At 42.2% G+C, this 20655-nt stretch overlaps 2 protein-coding genes across 7 annotated transcripts in view; both read right to left on the bottom strand.

Moving 5' to 3' along the window:
• Positions 1–2487: 2487 nt before the first annotated feature.
• LOC139305619 (kinesin light chain 2-like) lies at positions 2488–9175 on the bottom strand. 6 transcript variants are annotated; one of them, XM_070929518.1, is made up of 14 exons: positions 8948–9175; positions 8464–8808; positions 6646–6661; positions 6265–6466; positions 5980–6169; positions 5712–5885; positions 5425–5524; positions 4782–4831; positions 4464–4531; positions 4046–4154; positions 3644–3796; positions 3239–3363; positions 2981–3038; positions 2488–2621 (listed from the first exon to the last, which is right to left on the bottom strand). In XM_070929518.1, exons 1-14 carry the CDS (start codon positions 9173–9175, stop codon positions 2538–2540), a joined length of 1902 nt encoding a protein of 633 aa, XP_070785619.1. In that variant the 3' UTR covers positions 2488–2537. The 6 variants fall into 6 exon arrangements, with proteins under 6 accessions (XP_070785619.1, XP_070785621.1, XP_070785620.1 ...); XM_070929520.1 differs by lacking the exon at positions 6646–6661 and adding an exon at positions 8075–8080 and having other exon boundaries at positions 6265–6481; positions 8478–8808; XM_070929519.1 differs by lacking the exon at positions 6646–6661 and adding an exon at positions 7279–7284 and having other exon boundaries at positions 6265–6481; positions 8478–8808.
• Positions 9176–17698: 8523 nt separating this feature from the next.
• Positions 17699–20655, bottom strand: part of LOC139305660 (phosphofurin acidic cluster sorting protein 1-like) — a 49261-nt gene continuing 46304 nt past the window's right edge. Inside the window, exons 17-24 of the mRNA XM_070929577.1 lie at positions 20297–20407; positions 20067–20169; positions 19936–19978; positions 19812–19854; positions 19577–19718; positions 18495–18733; positions 17942–18061; positions 17699–17817 (exon numbers count right to left, since the gene is read on the bottom strand). Coding sequence (XP_070785678.1) covers positions 17699–17817; positions 17942–18061; positions 18495–18733; positions 19577–19718; positions 19812–19854; positions 19936–19978; positions 20067–20169; positions 20297–20407 — 920 coding nt within the window. The remainder of the gene's footprint in view (positions 17818–17941; positions 18062–18494; positions 18734–19576; positions 19719–19811; positions 19855–19935; positions 19979–20066; positions 20170–20296; positions 20408–20655) is intronic.

Here is a 20655-nt window from a genome sequence, read left to right as displayed (position 1 = left end):
AGTGCGATTCATACCGAGTCCGAGGTGCCTGAGAAATCACAGAAATTTCCAGAACAGCACCAACACTGAGCCTGGTGAATGAGTGGCAGATTAATACAGTAAAGGATTGATTAGTATTGGTATTATAGTTTGGTGTGTAGAGGAAGCCACAGTCACAGGACTTTCGACAACCTTTATTTTTTTGAGGGGAAGAACTACAAATTTAGTGTTTTCACTACACGACTACATGGTGTTGAGATTGTGATCAAAGAAATTTCCCATCATTCTTATGAGTGTGTGAACAAGTGACAAACAGTAAACATACATATAAAGGTTGTATACGGATAATTCTGTACATTATTTGCTGCGAACAACACTTAAAGCACTTTTCCTCCCGCAGCGTCTTTCCAAAGCACTTTACATAATTCCTTTTTTAACTCCTTCCTGCTTTAACACACTTACTCTACTCCTTCTTTCCTTCATGCATGTATTTCTTCATCACTATCCCAAACCTGCGCCGCCTCGCACATTCAGCACAATCAGAAGCTGATATAATAATTTGCACTTTTTCTTTGATTCAGCAATGTGACATCAACAAAAGGTGATTTCAAGACAGGCGACTTCAGGTGGTCCAGGCATGTGGCGATGGTGTGCATGCACCATCGTTGACAAAATGCCTTCACAACAAACCTGCATCTCACCATTTTTAAAATTAAACTCAGGTTGTCAAGAACTAACTTTTTTTGCTTTCTTGTATTAGAAGGTTTAAGAGCAAGGTGGAGGAAAACTTAAAAAAGCAATTTCTTGACAATCTGGTGACAGTTGAGGAAGTGATGTCACAACTTGCTGAGCCTGATTTCGACTTGACATAATAAGACGTGTACATTCTGTGGACAGTTCTCTTGGTATTGGTCTTATTTTGGTGGAGCAAACAGCGCAACACAAAAGTCCAGTGTAAATGCCACCAGACCCCGCAGTCGACATAAAAATCAAACATTCAAATAATCAGTTTTCAGTACCTTCAACATAAAAGCTCTGAGCCAAAACAGGAAAACGCATCAGCACAACAAAATACATTGAGGATGGACGGTCATCAGTCAGATTTCTTCTTGATTACGACTGGTGAAGTCCATCCCTGACAGCATTAAAAACGTAAAACTGAGGATTGTTTGTTTGGAAATGACACATACTCAGAAACAGTAAATGAGGGAGAAAGAAAATCACGTTGATGAAAGTAAACATATTGTAGATGATGCACTGCATCAGCTTTGAACGCATAATTAAGGTAGTTACCCATATTTCTTAAATGAGGGTTGATTATGCCTTGAACATCCTGGTTTAATGATTGTAAACAAATTAAATTTAAATATCTTTCACAGCAATTTCCTTCAATATCATTCAGATTCATGGCTGTTTGCTAAAAGCCTGGAAATGCGACGTTTTTCGTGGCACAAGTGAGGAAAAAGTACCCTGAAAGTAATGATTATAGTGTTTAATTAAGCTTCCTGTTGTACCACATGATTGAGAGTTATTTGTGAATTTGCTTTTAAATGAACTTTCTGACTGCTGAGGCACCAAGAAAGTCAATTTGAAAAATAAGCCTGACCAGTAGAGGACGCAGTGGAAACTACTATGTACGGTGCTGTCGCGCTCAAAGTGCATTACAACAGCAGATTTCAGTGATTGAGGTACTAAATTTATCAGCGATTTAATATGTTTGTCCATTTCAATATTTCTTTTTTCATCTTTCCTTCTTTTCCAGTCTTCCCCTTCAGATAAGTAGTATTTTCTCCAACTGAGACCCTCTTCAACCCAATAAAGTGTAAACAAAAAGAAAAACAAAACAAAAAAAAGGAAAATCAAAGTGCACTATATACAAAGAATGAAATATCAAATAATTTAAAACTGTATATACATAAAAAACAAGAAGGCAAAAAGTGAGGTTTAGATGGTTAGTGCTAATGTTTTTTGAAAATCCCCAAAGATCTCTTGTATTCTCTTATCATACCTCTGCTTTCTCTGGTAAAATCTAAGCGGATTGTATGCATTCGATGGTTAGCTTCAGCGAACACTTCATGCTACTGGTGAAATATACAGAGTGCAATGCTTCTCTCTGAAGTGAAACCTGGAGTACATTTAGCCTACCTACGGTTGAGTGTCTGCACATGAGAGTGTAGATCGAAGACACGGACTCACCACAATGTGGACACGATGCTTTGCTACAGTGCTAATGAGTCAAAAACACGAGGCGTTCAGGTGCAGACATTCCACTTCCTAGTAAGCAGCATGCTGATTAATGTGTATCTAAATATTCTCTTTTCTGATCGAGGGCAGCGGTTTGTACAGCGAAGCAGCAGCAGCGGCGGCGGCTGTCTGACAGGATGACGTTTAGTGGTAATGCATTTCTTTTTTCAGTGTTCTTTAAAAAATATGCTGCAGGTGCAAGTGTTTGATCTCGCTTTGAGCTTTTAAGTGTGTTTGATCAAACCAAGCTGCAAACAGCCTCTCCGCGTCGGGCCGCTCTGCGTGTCTTCCGTGTCCTGCCTCCCGTCTCTTGTCTAGCCAATCAGGGAGCTGCGTCTGGATAGGTCCACGTTGCTGGCGCTTAGTCCCCTGCAGTCTGAGAGTCCGGAGTTGGCGTCCTAAATACAGACCGGTTAACGTTAAAACTACTGTTGGACAATATATACTGCGAGGTGACAGACTGTCGAGACAATCCTTTTCATATCTGTGGTCACATTAGTTCACCATTGTGAGCAATGTTGCAAATCAATGAGCTGGACTGATACAATATTGGATTTACAGGATTTAATGTGATTAAGCACCTGGATTAGTCAAGTGTTTAATTCACTGGATTATCCAAAAACAGATATTCACATTTAGTTATTGGTTCTTTAAACAGTTTATCTATTGAATTTTTTAGAAATGTAAAATACTGCAATATAGAAGTGTTTACGCAGGCCTACTAAATCGTGTGTACAAATGAATGAAAGAGTCGTACCTGTGTGGTCTCCTCAGTGCTCTTGTTGAGGAAGTTGAGGGAGCTTGCTCTCTTCATTCTGAGCAAAACAACACAATCAAACAACGAACCTTAACCATTAAAACCTCATTAACAGCACGTGTGGTGAATAAAGCCTGGTGTACTGAAGGAGAGTTGTGCGACGCGTTTTCATTCTGATGGATATGCAAATACATGTCAAAAAATAAGCCTATACCTAACATGTAAACTAACACACACACACAGACTAAGTAATCTTACCCTGGGTTGCGGGGCTCTTGTGGTCCGCTCCCCTGCAGCTTCTTCACCAGCATCTCGCTGCTCCTTCTCAGCGCGTCACGAATCTTCCCGAAGGAGCCGCTGCGACGCAGAGACCCGTTACCATCCTGAGGAAAGAAACATAAAACCAACTCAGCATTCACAGGAGACATTAAATATTAAGGAGATTTCCTGTTAAGGCCCGTCAGAGTAGAAAGACCGGGCTCCCTCCTCATGTTTTCTGTTTAATCACAGCTACGAGCTAAGCTGCCCTGCTGAAGGCCATTTCTGCATTTACTTGCAGACTTGTGTGCAAGGTTGCATTGACCGTGTACTTTACATGATGAACTTATTAATACTAACATTAGTGTTGAAATACTAGTGAAATGGACTGGACCATAAACTGACCCCGTTCCACTCAGCGGAGTCGTCGCCCTCGCTCTCCCCCCGCTGTCCCCCCGGCCCGTTGATTCCTTCCCTGCTGTGTCGTCTGTCGCCCCCTCCAGCTCCCCCGTCCTTCAGCAGCTCCACCACCTTACTCTGGTTAATGGCATCAATACCCTGAGAGAGAAGAATGATTAAAGCTCTTTTACAAAAGCTCACACAGCGTGTCTACGATCTTTACTACAATGTACACTCATTGTACTTCATTGTGCTTCATGACTGATCTTTAAATCAGTCTGGCATCGTTTATGGGCTAATGAATCACAGCTGGAATGCCTGATGAACCAATAAGGCCTGTTGAAAAGAGCCCAGTCGACTAATCTAACAGCAGTAATTCAGCCAATCACAGAGCAGTCTGTGTGGTACCTGTTTACGTGACTTGCTGGCGCACTCCTCCAGTGTTTCTGCTGCCTCCAGTTTGCCCTGACGACGGTACAAAGCCCCCAAGCTTTTGAGGGTTGTGTTCACTGTGGGGCTGCAAAAAAAACAGCAACTAAACGTGTTATTTACTTTTTTTACAGATGTTTTATGTAACAAGCCTTGTTTAAAAAAAAAAAGGGGGGCATTTCTCAGCCAAGTTAATCTTCATTTGGTTTTTGGGAATTGAGGCAGTAATACAGCAGTACTCATAGTAATACATACTTTAATCCATAGCCAAGGTTAAACTAATACATCAGATTGCAGAGCCGGTTCCTTTTATTAGATTTAGGAACTTTGCCAATTAGCAGTTTTATTAAAAAAAGATTCCGACATGTTTTCTAGTCAATTCAAATGTCTCACTCACCTGTCCACCTTGCAGGCCTTGTACCAGCTTCCATACTCTACATATGGGCCAGAGTCCTTGCGCTTACCCTAAGAGAGACGGTGATAGAGAGCGACAGAGAGAAAGGAAAGGGAGGGAGATAATGATGAAAAGAGGCAGAGAGCAAAAGCAGCCAAAATGAAACATTATTCCATTAAACAGCCTATTAAAAATGTCCCTGTTGTCATTTGCATAATCTGCTGTTCTCCATCACTTTTATTTTGCTGTCCAGGCCATTTACATAACAAGCTTCCTGCTGGCCAATGGCATCAAAGGAAAAGGTCAAACTAAATCACTGACCTTGCTCTCCTCTCTCTCCTCTGCGTGCATCCAGATTGGCTTGTTGTCATCTGCAGAATGAGGACAAAAATATTATAGGAACGCTGTTTGATATACAAGAACAATATTATTATTATTATTATTATTATTATTATTATTATTTTTAATTATTATGAGTGGATGACAACACAGAAAATAAGTTGCAGCAGAAACAAACGAGGAAAAGAATAAATAAATGAATTGACCAAGAATAACAAGGACCCCTGGACTGACCTACATTTCAAAGTGAAGCCTCTCTGTCCGTGTAAACATGATTTTACAAAAAACACACGGCTGCCTTTCATCATACTCCTGCTATGCCAAATTCCTGCCAAGCCCCTCTCTCGTGCTGAGCATGTGAGCACATAAGGGTTTGATGGGCTTAACGGCGACGGGAGAGAAACATCGACATTAAGCCGCTTCGCACACTTCGATAGCACGAAATAATCCCCCGACCCGCTGAGAGCACAGAGGGCGACGGCAGGGATCAGGGTGTGGCCGAATCAAAACCCGAATCCCAAAACACGACAACTGTCAGATGAATTAAAAATGGATCGACTCCTGGACATTTCCATTGTGAAAAGAAAAAAAAAATCATTCTTCATGTCAAATTTGCTCTACTCACTGTTGACAGATCCAAACTCCTTCTCGTGAGCCCGGGTCAGGATCTCTTTGTACAGAGCCTCAGCATCTTTGAACTTGCCCTGCTTCAGGTAGCAGGTAGCCTGAGGAAAGCAGCATGGAGAATGTTTTATTCATGTGTCTAAACTAGGAAAGCAAAGAAATAATCCTTAAAATAACTAAATATAAACTTGAGCAGGAAACACAGTACTGTATTGTTACCGAAGACTACGTGACTGGAATAGTTTTAAACATCGCTTCTATTGCGCAGTATCCTAATAATGTCCCCACCAGGTTATTTTTGGTCTTGGCCACGTTGGGGTCATCAGCTCCCAGTTTGGACTCGTAGATCTCCAGGGCTCGTCTGTAGTAGTACTCCACCTCGTCGTACTTCCCCTGGTTCTGACACAGCAGGGCCAAGTTGTTCAGCTGCTTGGCTACATCTGGGTGGTACTTCCCCAACACCTGGAGACAGATTGGTGTGTACACATTTGTAAGACAAATCACAAACGCATTGTCATAAGTATGCAATTTCTACATTTAGAGTTGTGGTTCTTACCTTCTCTCTGATCTCCAGCGCTCTCTTGCAGAGAGGTTCGGCCTCCTTGTACTTGCCCCTCTTGCCGTACAGAACAGCCAGGTTGTTGAGGGTTGCAGCCACAGCTGGATGATCCTTCCCCAGCGTCTTCTCTCTGATGGCCAGGGCATCATTCAGAAGGTGAGCCGCTTCTTTGTACTTGTTCTGATCCCTGGAGGCCAAAAACAAAACAGCAGCACTTTGTTAAAATTTGATACCAATTGATACCATTGATGTTTATCAAACCACCTCCTCTCCGTTCCCCACCTGTACACCAAGGCCAGGATGTTGAGCATCGTGGCTACGTCAGGGTGGTCGTGTCCAGACGTCTTCTCCAGGTCCTCCAGGGCTTGTTTGCACAGCGGCACGGCCACCTCGTACCTCCCCTGGGAGGCGTACTGGATCACCAGGTTGTGGAGCGTCCTGAGGCGGGCCGGGATCTCGTAGCCTCCCTGCTGGGCTGCCACTTCTCCACTGGGCTGGGCTGTGGAACCGAGAGGAGGATAATAAAATGTCTTGCAATCATTCTGTGATGGGAATATCTGTTTTCTTCTCCAACTTCTTAATTCTTTAACTGTCCAGCTCAAAGCTGTCCATCTCCTTTCCATTTTCTTTTTTTTTACATCTCGTTTCTCTGATCTGTCTCACTGCTTTTGCTACGATGCTCCCATACTATCCCACAATGCATCAGACTGTCATTAGCTCGTCAAAATCCAAGATGGCAGCATTTGCAAACCTGTCTATGTACATGTATATGAGAAGCCTGAAGAGCTGTAGAAAGTGGAAGACTTGACGAGAATGACAATGAAGAATTGAATGCCAGATCCCAGCAGGACAAGGGGACCCGCTCCAGGGATCAGCACATGGTTGCCCAATCCAGCTGCCATTTTATTCTTCTGTACTACTATTTTAATCTTTGAGTGGTGAAGTCCAGAAACTGGATGAAATCTAAAATCTACATAAAATCCTCCATTCTGCTTCTGTTAGCTTTACGTCTTGTGGCTAAATGTGCAGTCGACTTTAAAAAGGGAACATAAAGAAAACTAAGAGACAAAAGCATTTATGAGAATTCAGTTATTAATAATTAAAGAGACCAAGAGGAAAGTACTAAAGCACTCACTGTCCTGCTAATGGGGAGGAAAGCTGAACAAGCTATACATTGTAACACAGATCCACAAATCTATTCACAAGCCTGAGCTTCTGTTTAGACGGTGAATTTAGCATTAACCCATCTAAACTTGAACACAGTTGAAGGGTAAAGTGTGGGCTTGCCACGTATACAAGGAGCTGCTTGCGTGAACTCAGTGTTTAAATTACTCTTCAAGTTCAGGCTTCAGGGCAGTTGAGGCCTGAACATTTCTGTTTCTGAAAGGCATGAGTGTATTGAGCTTTGAGTGATTTTATTTTGACACTCCACACATTAAGTAAAAACTGCATTAATTCTGTTGCTGTGCGTTTAGGCCTCAGCAGCCTTAAGGGGGGCCTCTTCATACACACTGTCAGCGGTCTACAGTCCATGGATGACTTACATCCTTTGGCTACAGAGAGAAATGGGTAAGAAATACTGGATGGGGACTGTTATTCTCAGAAACCTGACACTGTTTAATGCCCTTTTTGATATACATATATGTTTTATATGTTATATTTCTCCTTTTTGATTCAATACTAAACAACGGCTTTGCCTAAATCCTTGTATAATTAGCTGCACCTGTGTTGTATCTACCCAATATTCAGGGCTCATGCGAGCAAAAATTATAATTAAATGTGTGCCCTCTCTTGACTTCAATGTGCATTTATATCTTCTAGACCACTGTGTGCTGCAACACGTCTGACTTGACTCAAGAGTGGTCATTATCACTGGAGAAAAGGTCAACCATGCAAAATGAGTGTGACTATCCAAAGCACAACCAATTATCTCTTCTTCCTGTGGTCCACCACTACCGCTAACTCTCCTCCAGTATCAGGCACCTGGTCCTCTGAACTGGGATGGAAATAAATTTGGACATTTTTTAAATAGTAGTTCAATAATAGCAAATAAATGTTTGCAGCCTTAAAGCTCTGACTGGTTTCCACACACACAAACCTACAGTCACGTTAGACAGACAGGATAGCAAAGAATCCTGTTTTATATAACAACCATGCATACAAATATGCTACAACCCGCAGGTTAGGATACCATCTTCCATCCCATAATAACAAATTTAATTTACAACTATTTTAATAATCAAGTCACTTTTCAGGCAATAAAAGCCAAACGTTTTTGGCTGCTTCCAACTTCTCAGATGTGAGGATTTGCTGCTTTTCTTTGCAGCAATTTGAATGTAACCTTGATCTATAGGAAATTGTGATTGTGATTTCTTTGTTTACAATTTTCTGACATTTTATAGAGAAAAGTACTTGATGAACTATGAACTGTGTGTGTGTGCATGTTATTATCTCCCAAAGCACAGCTGAGGTCTAAAATGCTGTTGATGTCATACCTGGTCCCTGGTCATCATCGTTGGGGAACAAGTCGTCCAGACTGTCCTTTGAAGTGTCTCCTCCTCCACTTCCGCCGCCGGAGCTCTGGCTCTTCTCCTCCGAGGGCGAGACGTCGTCGTCAAACTTCTTGATCTGGTTCATGAACTCCAGGTGCTTCTTCTCCTCCTCCAGCTGGGCGACGCTCTGCTCGCTGCGCTGCAGCTTGTGCTGCGTTCCCGCCAGCTCGTCCCGCAGCCACTGGTTCTCCTGGCAGAGCCGGCGCACCTGAGCGCGCAGCTTCTGCTTCTCCGACTCCACGGCGCTCAGGTGGCTCGACAAGGCGATGATCACCTGGGGAAAAAAAAAGTGAGAATAAAAATCATACTCTAGCTAGTTGAAATTTTAAAGCTACAGCAATTTTATTTTAACTAAATGACTGCTGGCTTGTTAATTACCTTAAGAGCACCCCATACAACTAAAAAACTCTCACCTGTGCCTCTCCCAGGCCCAGCTCGATGGCCTCCAGACTCTTACGGAGCAGCCCAGATTTCTCCTGGGCGGCAGGTGGCTGGGTGCAGTCCAGCAGCGAGTTGAGGAGCTGGGCGTGTTCGCCGCGCAGCGTCTCCAGGCCCTGCATGACGGCCTTAGTGTTGAGGACAATCTCATCCTGGCTCAGTCGCTCCAGGGCTTCTTCACGTGGATACACCATGGCGGACATTGCCTGGTTTCATACACACTGCGGGGATAAGAAAAGAAACAGAACAGGGATGACAAGAGTGAATTATTTTTATTCATCAGTGGTATGGGGAGTGTTTTTGCAGAATGTGCATTGTCTTTGTCTTGTCCTGCTGATTGTAACCACATCCTTTATCTGTTGGTCACTGAGGTCAAGTGGAGGAGGGTGGGACAAATAGAAAGAACAGATGAGATAAGAAAGGAAGAAAAGAGGACAGGGAGGTGAAGGAGGACAGAACAAAAAGAATGGAAATAGGATACAATAAAGATGAGTGGGGAGGAAAGAGACACTCCATGAGAAGGTCAAAAAGATAGGAAAAACAAACTGAGGTAAAAAGGTAGAAGAGGACGGACTAAATACAACACAAATGTATTCTCATAGGTTTCATTATGATGGTAAACATTAGGTGCAATCATGTCAAAGCCAAGAAGTTAAAATCTACTGTTTTCATATAAAACCCTCTAGGGAAGATTTCATGTCCAATATTTCCCTGCTGAGTGTTTTCAGAGACAGCTTGTGCCACAAACAACAGGGAAACTGCAGTGAAATTAACCTCAATGAAGAGAACAAAATTAGAAACACCGGCAACAGGATGAAGTTAACTGAGACACATTTACTGCATGATAGCACATTTAAATTCTGTACACATGATTACAAAGTTCAAAGAGGTGGACAGAGGGTATGAAATATAATGAAGTGCGAGACTTTTTTAAGTGTATCCTGTTCTGAACAGAAAGTAAGCTGCTGCTGCTGCAAAAAACTTTCCATCAGATCTCCCTTTTCTCTGTCTTTTCTCTACAATTTCAAAGAGGTCAACGGCTAAATAATAGTTTCCCATTTCATTGTTGCAGAACATGCCCCTCGGGTAGTTAGACTAGATGGACAGTGATGAGGTGTGTGTGAGTGGTACATGTTCAGATTACTACAAGAGGATTCCTCCCAGCTTGAAACTGACGCAGCACCTGCCAGTGACCAGTAAAGCCAATTAAAATGAGACGTTGTCACTCTACAGGTGTGCTACTCCAAGGAGAGACTGATTCAGAGTGAGGTGATAATGACAAAGTCAAATATCACAGGAGGATCTAAAACAGAGCCTGGCTGTTGAATCTGCATGGACGATCAGCTGATCACAGATATATCAATATCTGTGCATATGTCAGCTGATAAGTAAAACGTTTCAGTACAGAAACACCAACACCAGCTTTATTCCTAATGTAGTCTTTAGGAAAAGACAACATTCAAGCTGTATCTTGATATTGTATCTGGATGGTTCCATATCAATATATCAACATGCATCTCCCGGGAGTAGACAGGTCCAGGGAGAGAGCTCTGGCCCAGTAAATAGTCACTTTTCATCCTGAGCATGCGGCCTGCGGGTCTAAATATTGACCAGCTGTAAATGAAACCGTTGCAGCAGCAGACGGACAGAGGAGCCAATTGTGCAACATCGTGACTCTCTCTCTTTTCCTGCTTTGATGGCGGAGGCGCACCTGTTCTCCCCTCCTGCTCCCTCCCTTCCTCTCTCTCTCTCTGTGTCTGTCTAGCTCTCTCTCTCTCTCACCCCCCTCCCTCTCCCCTCCCATCCGCTTCATACACTGACTGCAATGCACCAATATTCACACTTCCCTTCCAAGTCCACCGTTTGCAAAACGCAGAGAGGGAAGCTGTGAAACGTCAACGTCAAAATGAATGTTCGCACTTATTCGTGCATCTTTAATTTGACTATTTTAAGGCTCAAATATATAAATGAGCCGGTGGATGGTCGAGGCCTGCGGCCGGGAGGGGCGGCAGCTTTAGTCTTGGCAGCAGATCAATCAAGGTGACCGACAATAGAGAGCACTGATCAAAAATACAAAGATATAACACATGATTCATAAAATAATTGCCATTCACTGCAAATGCGTTGAAATATCTGTTTCCGACATGTAACCTGTTTGTAAACAGAGCAGGCCCGAGCACCAAGAGGTTACACAATACACACTGATGCACATTATACCAGGCGAATGTACTGTGTTTACCATATACACAGATAACTATGTAATAAGGCACATTTATTTATCAAAAGTGCTGTTTCATACGTAAAAACTCTGGCGAGTGGTGCATGCGGATGACACATTTACGGACCTCGCCGAGGATGTAAGTTAACGTTTGATTTGACAGCTTGCTAAAAATATAGCAAATTAACTGCATAACTGCGACTTCATACGCATTTAAATATTATTTATCCGCATTTTTACCTTCATGGAAGACGAGTGCGATGCTTTCTGTCCCCCGAACAAAGCAGCAGGACAATGTTGTGATGCTCCAAACAGACCAGTGTCAAGTCTACTAACGTTATGTAAAACAAGCCGCTTCCGGGTGTAATTTTCAAAGTAAAACCTCATAGTAACGCAATGTAAGACGATAGAGGCTGCCAAACACGACAAAGCAGGTTATCAGGTAGGAGGAAATTATACTATTAAATGAAAACACGGTCCTTTTATTTCCATAACGCGATTTAGCGCAGCATTGGGTGCTAACGTCCGTTAGTAATTAACGCTAACCATTATATTAACGTTAGCTCTACTTTGAAGGACGCTGGGTGCTTTGGACTACCGCTAGGTTACCTGTCTAGTTAATTACACGCTTCTCACGTTATTTGGCCAGTACAAGGCACACCGAAATAGCTCCCACACCACGCAGTTTAGTTTAATACGATTACAATCACAGCCAAAGTCTGTAACTTCGCTAACGTTAGCTTATAACAGCCCCCTTGGCGAGCTCCTAACGGTCACTAACCTCTCCTTCACCTCAACTTACCCAGACTGTCAGCAAGAAAAGCTGTTAAACGTGTCCACACTTTGGCCGTTACTGACTGGTCATCCCCGGAAAAAACGTTTATACAGTAAATAAAAACGTTTATCGTAGATGTACTTTACATGTGACAGCTGGGAGGCGAAAGATGGCTGTTCTCCCGGAGTCCAAAACCAAAGATGAATTAAATTATCAAGATGATTCATCCATTTTCCAAGCGGGGACAAGGGCGGGAAATTCTCTTGCGCATGCGTACATCCGAAGTACAGCTAGCGTCTGATAAAATAGCATCTTCTGTAACTCTAGATTTTCTCATAAAGATTTTGTAACTATTTAATCAATCCTACTGAAAAACTGGAACATATTCCTGGAGATGTCTGTTTATATTATGAGATAAACTAACTACACTGGACATGTCACGTTGAGTATTTTGACAGATTAGGATGTAGGTGGAAGTGAACCTCTTGCTTTGCTCGTGATCTCTGTGTTGTCAGCAGAGGCCCCATCCAGAGACTGTATGAAGGGAGCAGGGAGGGCACCAGGGTAGTGTGAGGCCCGATGTACCACTGACCTGCTTCCCAAGCATCCTATGCGCTATTTATTTACACTGTCACTCTTTATATCACCTTCTGAAATACAATGTTTACAACAGTTTGCACTCCTGTTATCATTTGGAAAGTTATGATGAAAATATTTCACTATTTGGTGTCATTGCAAAGGTGAAATCAATGTAGTTTTTGTGCTGTATGATAAATCAAAGCTCTGTGGGAATATCTGTAGTGTTTGAATTTTTATTGCAGGTTTACTAGCTTATATTTTCATTTTTATACCTCTGCAACCCCATTTGTTCCATTTATTTGTAAAACATCAAATTAGTGTTATATATTGCAATCTTACCACGATTTTCAGTGAGTATAAAGAAGCTACAAACACACAACATACATATCCTACATTTCAAAAACAAGAGCCTGAGCTACAAATCAGGAATATTTTTATTTTAAAAAACAAATGAAACAATAAACACTTCCACTTTTCATCCCACATCTGTTTGATTGACAAACGTAATCATGAAAAAGCAGTACTACAAAACATGTCAAATTAAGAAAAACAAAAAAACAGAACTAGAATACAATATAACAAGTACTATCTTGATATATACAAGCATTATAGTTTATGGTAATTATTGTTATAGGCAAAAGGCAAAAAAGCTGAAGACTGCTGCTGAAGAAACAATGGCATGTGCAAAATACTCTCCACAAGTCCACAAGCTTAGGACGCTCTGCTCTGAGCAGAACCTCGTCAGGCAGAAATCTACTGCTTTCGTAGGCAAATCCCGTTCCCATGAGGACAGACAGCAAATTTACAAGCTGTGCGGGAATGGGGACAGTATCATTTAAGATGATTTCAGAAAGCTAAGCTTGTGGAAGCCTGGTGAAGAAGACTCTCTCATCGTCAGAGGGACAGTGGAGAGAAAAGACACTGCTGATCACTGACAGAGATTATTGATGGACCAAACAGCTCCTAATCTCTAACCACGACTAGTCAAGGACAGAGGAACCATCGTTACACCGTCACAAACACACACACACACACTGGTACAGAGGTACAGGTAAAAACACACAGGAACAAGTTCAAGACAGAACAAACAGCGTTTTCAAAGAGACTTTAGAAAAACATGTAAAAGGTAAGAATGAGGGGAAAGATCTAGAGGTGACAAAGACAAGAAAAGCTGCAGAATGTGGCTATTAAAAAAAAAAAAAAAAGCATTCAGTCCCTCCAAACATTGAAATGATGACTTTAGAGCAAGGATCACTTTGTTGTTAGTGTGTTTTCAGTTATCAGCAACCCAAAAACACTCCACAAATCAAACGATGTCTTCACATTTTAGTTTTGGCAGTGATTTTTGATTTTAATGCCTCTCTTTCTGTCGAATATTTCCAAGTTCGGTTCAATCAGTGAGCAGGGAGCCGGAGAGTCTGATGACCTTTAACCTCACTGTGGAGGCCTCAAGCGAGAGAGAGAGGCATCGATAAACTACGACTTTATACAATTTAGGACAAAAGTTTAGATTCACATCACTGCAATAGTCAGGCTAACAACACTACAAGGCAAAGAGCATTTTGAGTTAGCAGAGGTTGTCTCTAACAGCGGACACAAGATCACCGGCCCTCTGTGGTTACAGTTTAAGTTAAAAAATGAAGCATTTTCATTCCAAAACGTTATATATAACTTTTGGAAAGATCTTTCAAATTTAAAAATGTGGTACCCTTTCTTTATAAAGTTGTCACAAATTACTTTATTAAAGGTTAAAATGATGTAAACATACTAAACAGATCAGCAAGAAGCTATTGGTTAATGCATGAAGAAAGTTCTGGGTTGCCACATTTTGGTGAAGGATCCCTTCGGTTCATCTACAGTATATTGTGTACCTTTATCTTTTAATTACACTACGGAGCTTCTTCACAACCTGTTTGACTTATTAACACACATAACCGCGGGCCTAATGATAGTAAACTTAAAGCAGTATTATTAGAATGATTTTTGCCACTTGGGGGCAGCAGAGACAACATTGACATATTATCATTCTATAAAGTAATTACTAGTAAACAATTTAGTTAACAGTTGCCTATTTACACATCCAGCAGTTACAGAGCAACATTATCGTTCATTTGGAGTCGTGTGTCTGGCCACCTGATGAATGTGAGCCCAATATTCACTCTCATTTTAGCTGTTTTTGCTCTCTAACAACTCCTGAGGGAAATATCTGGCTCTTTAGCTGCTAAATGCTCCACTATGTTCTCCAGCTAGTCGCTAACTTTGTCAGGCTGCTTGAAACCCTTTAAAAGAAGCAAGCTGAGGATATATTGTATACTAACCAAAGGGATACTTCACTGAAATGTGGCCTCACAACACGTGGCAACCCAAAAGTCCTTTCCACTCATGCATAATAGCAGAACTTAAATGATTAATGAAGTCATTAGTGGCAAATTAGAAACCCGTTCTAATTATGGGTTATTTTAAAGTGGTACCAAGATGATAGTACTTTTTTCTTCTCTAAAGAAGATTAAGTTTGCTTTCATAACAGCAAATTTATGCCAAAAAAACGTTTAAATGTAATTAACTTTGGAATGAAATGATTAAACAACCTCAACGTCACACTACAGTACATCAGCTCACTGATATTCAGTCAGTCTGTCTGTCAAGCCCTTAACTGGTTGTCAGCAACACAAGTGAGAAGAAACTGCAGGTTTCGAGAGGGGCGTTTTCAAGAGGCCCATTGGCTGTTTGTTCTTTTGTTGTTTACATTAAAGAGTTGGAGAAAAGTATCCAAAGTGGCTCTCTGTCAGCTGCCCATGCAGACTTGAACATTTCATTTCTAAAATCTGACTTTAACTGTCTGTTTTAGGCCAAATATTAAAGTGACACATAACTCTACTTGTGCCTTAAAAGCGAAACTCAGTCCTTCACAAAGACACACGACAGCGCATGTAAACTAAATTCAATACATTCAAATAATTTGGAAGTACTTGAAATCCGCCACACTGTGTGTTTGTTCGGCGGCGACGGACGAGCTGTTAAACAAACAAGAGAGTGAACAAACAAAGCGAGCTCTGAAACCCGTCAGAGTGAAACCTTCAGTGTAACAGAAACACAGAAACATGAGCCGACTTTAAGACATCACAACTGTTAACACTGTAATATCCACACGGGGGAAAAATGGCCTAATATATTTTCAAACAAACAAAAACAGCATTTAAATCAAGACACTGGCATTAACACTATTAAAAAAAACTATTTTGCTAATACTTTACCGGAGTGTTACGATGTAGGTGACACAAGGCAGAGCTACACAGGCCTGGTGAGCTTCAAAAAAAACTGCTTTTAGAACAATTATTATAAACCACTCTTGCAGATACATTCTTGGATTCGCACCAAAGATGAATTTCAATCAAATTATTTCATAAAAGTCAATTTAATTTGAGATTTTGTTTGTTTTTAAGTGTTTAGTGCTGAAAAAAAAAAAAAAAAAATCTGCGTTCGCCTTGTGCCAGGCTACAAAGTAAACAAGACGACCACAGCAGCCCTAATCGGATAATCAATGATTTTGATAATGACCACATCATCAACACACAGTGCCAACACACACACACACAGACACACAGACACACACACACACACACACACACACCAATTGCATGCCCTCTGTCACACGGTAGAAAAGGTTTTCCTCCTATTTAGTGATATTTTTTTAAGTTTCTGACCACATTACATTTATTTCACCACATACACACACACTTGTTACCACTTACTGTACACTCACTAATCACCTCACAACATCCTACAGAAAGCAGGTAGCAGACCGGTGCCAAAATAACTGAAAACAACCCAAACACTTTTGGGTTGTTTTTTTCCTGGTAAAATAAAGGTTATTAAGGAGAAGAGAAATGAAAATCCTTGAAAAATTTAGATTTTTGACCATGTCTGCTGTTTTCACTGAAGAGAAGGGATATTTTGGGGGACAACTGGCAAACAACATTGTGCTTTAGTGCAGGTGATTAGCTCCCATTGTTGCGGTATAGATACTCATAGAAAAGCCGAAGAAAAACACGCTTTTCCCATCATATTCCCATCAACGCTGCTGAGTTTTGGACCGTTTAAATGTTGAGAGGGTTAATCTGTTTGTTACCAGCTGTACTCATAAGTGTATTCATAAGTGCATAGCAAATAAGATAAAGAAAACTGCACTGTTACAGTAGCCCCTGCTCTGAAATCCTGGAACTCTTCACAAAAACGTACACTATGCACCACAACACAGCGTTAAAGGGAAGGTTTTACTATTTTTCACTTGAGCACAATAAAAAAAAAAAAAACACTTCCCCTTAGTAGATTTTCTTTTTTCTTTTTTTGAAAGGAAACGTTTGGCATTAGACATCCAAATGACTTATTTTGGTACAGAAAAAATATTTAAATTATATGGAAGCCCTTGAAATTATAAATAAAAAAAAGAATGGGCCTGTTTTGAAGGGTTGATGTATCTGAGCACATGTGGAGGACAAATTCATCATATGCAAGCCTTTTATTTGACTGCAATTTTGTGAGCAGGAGACTTTTCTTTGTGTTTTCTCTGGCTCATGCAAACACTGAAGCTCTGTATGTCTTTTTTTATTTTGAGTTACTGTTTCCGGCACATGAGTGGTGTATCTGTTAGTTCGGCGCATGCACATGTGGACCAGGTCTTGAGGTGAGTAGGACCTGGAGGGGGTCAGAAGTTGAGGGTCAGACTTTAAGGGCTTGAAATCGGTGAGTTGTTGCATGCTATTGCATTCCATAAAACGGAAACGTAAATGGCAGTTATCTAATAAACTTGTGCTGTAAGCCCCTTGTAAACACACACACACACACACACACACACACACACAGTACATTCACGTGTGCATGCACACTCACCACACACACAAACACACACCAAAAGGAGCATTAAAGTGACTAGTAACAGCGCTGCACCCCAACACCTCCCTCCTCGTTCTCCCCAAAAGAGAAATAAGACGACTGTCGCCAAAATGAAATTAAAGAAAGAAAACAGTCCAGCCGCTCCACATCTTCTCTCAGCTCTGCGGGTGCTGAGAGGCGGGGTCTGTGCGCCACGGTGTGACGGGATCGAGGGAAGTCGAAGGTCAAGTCAGGGTTACAGGAGTCGGCGGGTGCTCACCCCTAGGAGGGGGGCTTGCTGTAGCCGAAAAGTCCGACAGGTAGGTATTTGACGTGAGTGGGCCACTGGGCGGCCAGCTGGAAGAACTTCACATCGTTCCACTCCACGCCGTCTATGGACACTGGAGGGAAACACACAAACGAGACACAAGAATAACAGGATGAAAGGGAAATAAGCAGGAAGTATTGAAACAAACACACATGAAAGAGATGGAGGTACAGAACCATCCTGGTCCTTCAGGTTACCTTTCAGGATGGTCTGTTGCAGCTTGGCGGAGCAGATGAGCCGGCTGATGCCTTCAATGACCTGGCTCTTTGAGTCTACGTCCTTCTCCTTTGGCTTCTTTCCCAGGAAGATGGTGGGAACTGAGGAGAGGAGAAATTGTGAAATCACGGTTTGTGTGTGCAATAAGGGGTACAACACGTGGGCCACAGCATTATGAGATTATGTTGGTTATAAAGTTCAGTGTGGGGTTGGATCAGAAAGTCCAACTTCACTTTGTTTCAATTCAACTTGACGGGATTCTTAAAGATTAAACCTGTGAGCTTAAACTTTTTTATTCTGTGGGAAATGATGCAGGGGAAAGATTAAAAATGTCTTTGACAGATGACTGGAATCATAAAGGGGAAGCCCTCGGTCACACTCGAGTGTCTTCATAGATTAAAAGACATTAATAGTATCCTTAGATAATGTCTCCTTCACATTTAGAGCCTCTGAATAGTATCATTATGAGCTTGAACCTTGAACATGAAATGAATAATTCCTCCAACATATCCACTCTTTTGATCCTCGTCTCACCTTTCTTGTTCTTCTCCTTGGTGACCACCGTCATGGCCATGGTGCTGACCTGGGCCTGTGGATCGCTGCTGCCCCCGCCTGGTAGCCTGCTGACCTGCAGCGAGCGGAAGGCGCTCTTCAGCGTGTTCTTGCAGCCGGTGTCGCGCCGCTCGCCCTCTCGCCGCTTCTCAGCCAGAGAGGCCAGCCAGTAATCCACCTGCAGGCCGATGGCGTCCACGCCGTGAGACATGCTGGGACTCCTGCGGACAGGAAGTGTTTATGAACATATATTAAAGCAAAAGCACTAGAATCGCTCTGAACTGCTGAAACCACAGCCGCCATTTCCAGCAGCTTTCTTCAGTCTAAGGTTTCAACAGAACAAATGTAAGGTCTTTGTGTTTGGTCCTTTTAAACCTTTATTTATCCCTTTTGTCAGCCTCTGCAGCACCTGGTCTGCCACAACTCATTTAAATTCAAAACTAGTTAAAAAAAAAGACGGAATTTGCGTTGAATTTTGCACATTATGCTCAACACTTGCAGCAAATGTGTTCTGCAGAGGGTGAAATAGAAAGATTAGATCAGACACAGCTGCAGTCTGTCTGGCTCTTCAGAGAGCGACTGCAGCAGGCAAAGCATGAAAACATGACTGAAGTATCAAAGAGCCCCTCACTTCTTGGAACTGGTTCCCAGTCAAGCTAAACTGCTGCCAGAAGCAAAAATATGCAACTCTTTGTTTATAGAACAAACATAAACAGATGGTTAAAAGGCTCAGTATTGACAGTAACATGTATATTAGTACAGTCTGAGTTACTGTGAGCTTTTCTAGTTTTACTTAACTTAAATTGTCCTTTTCACTGCACTGCTTTTATCTGAAAGCTACTAGTTACTTTAAAAGTCACATTTTTACATGCAAAACATACATTATGAAGCAACTGTATGTAATGCAGCCACACTGAGCGCTACCTGGTCCTCCTACAACATTAAAGCACTTTTATACATTTTGAAGGTAAATGGAATATTTAATTTAGATTGTGGCATCAGTGCTTTTTAGAATTTGAAGATAAGTGATTAGTGTCAGGGAGGAAAAGTAATGTCAGTCTTACCCTTGTACTGTCAGGACGCTGCCCATGGAGGGGGAGGAGGGAGGGGTGGCTGCCTCTTTAATCATCCCTGTGGGCGAGCCGTGGGAGGGCGGAGACGTTGAGGGGACAGCCAAGCTCACCGCCACGCCCTCTTCCGTATCTCCTTGACGACCACAAAACAAAAATGATCACATTATCAACAGCTAAAGTTTTATGCTCAGCTTGTGACGCGTTAAAACTCTTTCCAAACACTCACCTGTGGGAGAAGGCCCAGACTCGATGAGACCAACCTTCACTACCTGGAAAACAAAAAGTGACATCAGCAAAATATCTAAATAATCAGAAATACACTGCAGCAGCATGCAAAAACAGAATCTCACCCCTATAAAAGGAATAAACTTCTGGTAGGAGTCTTCATCTCGCCTGGAAAGGGAGAGAAAGGGAGAATATTAGAGAAAACATACAGACTAAATCCAGTTTGTGCTCGTGTTTGTGCGGCGTCTGCACTCACGTCCTGTGTTTGCAGGTGAGCATGGCCTCGGCGATGGGCAGCTGGTGTGTGACTGTGGCTCCGCTAATGTACTGGGCGATTCTTCCCGCTACATCCAACTGATCTGCAGGCGACAGAGAGAAAAAAGAAGATACAATTCACTCACGGACGCGGATACATTTGTGTGTTTGTGTTGAGCGATTTTCACCCGCAGAGGTTGCATGTGTTTGTCTGTATCACAAGTGCCGTACCCGTTTGTGGCGGCTCAGAGCGGCTGAACACGTCCCTCCACGGCCCGTCCAGGAAGGCGGAGCTATAGCGGTTGTCAAGGGCGCCGAGGTGCTTGGCAACCGGATGGGAGCCTGATGAAGACAATGGAGTAAAAGTGAAGAGAAAGGAGGAAACAAGGGAAAAAAGTGAACGTCAGCTCTGGAAAATAAAGTTAAGCTTTTCATGAGGTGTAACTGTAGTGCTGCAATTGGGCCAATCAGTGATGAGATATAATATTTCAGCACGCACACAAGTGAGCGTGAGTAATGGAGTTTGTCACTCCCCAGGCAGTTTCCCTCCCCAAAATAACCGTTGCCGCAGCATGACTCCGCAAGAACAA

The sequence above is a fragment of the Enoplosus armatus genome, chromosome 23 (assembly GCF_043641665.1).
Source record: "Enoplosus armatus isolate fEnoArm2 chromosome 23, fEnoArm2.hap1, whole genome shotgun sequence".
Taxonomy (NCBI): Eukaryota; Metazoa; Chordata; class Actinopteri; order Centrarchiformes; family Enoplosidae; genus Enoplosus; species Enoplosus armatus.
This window is presented reverse-complemented; position numbering and strand designations above follow the sequence as displayed.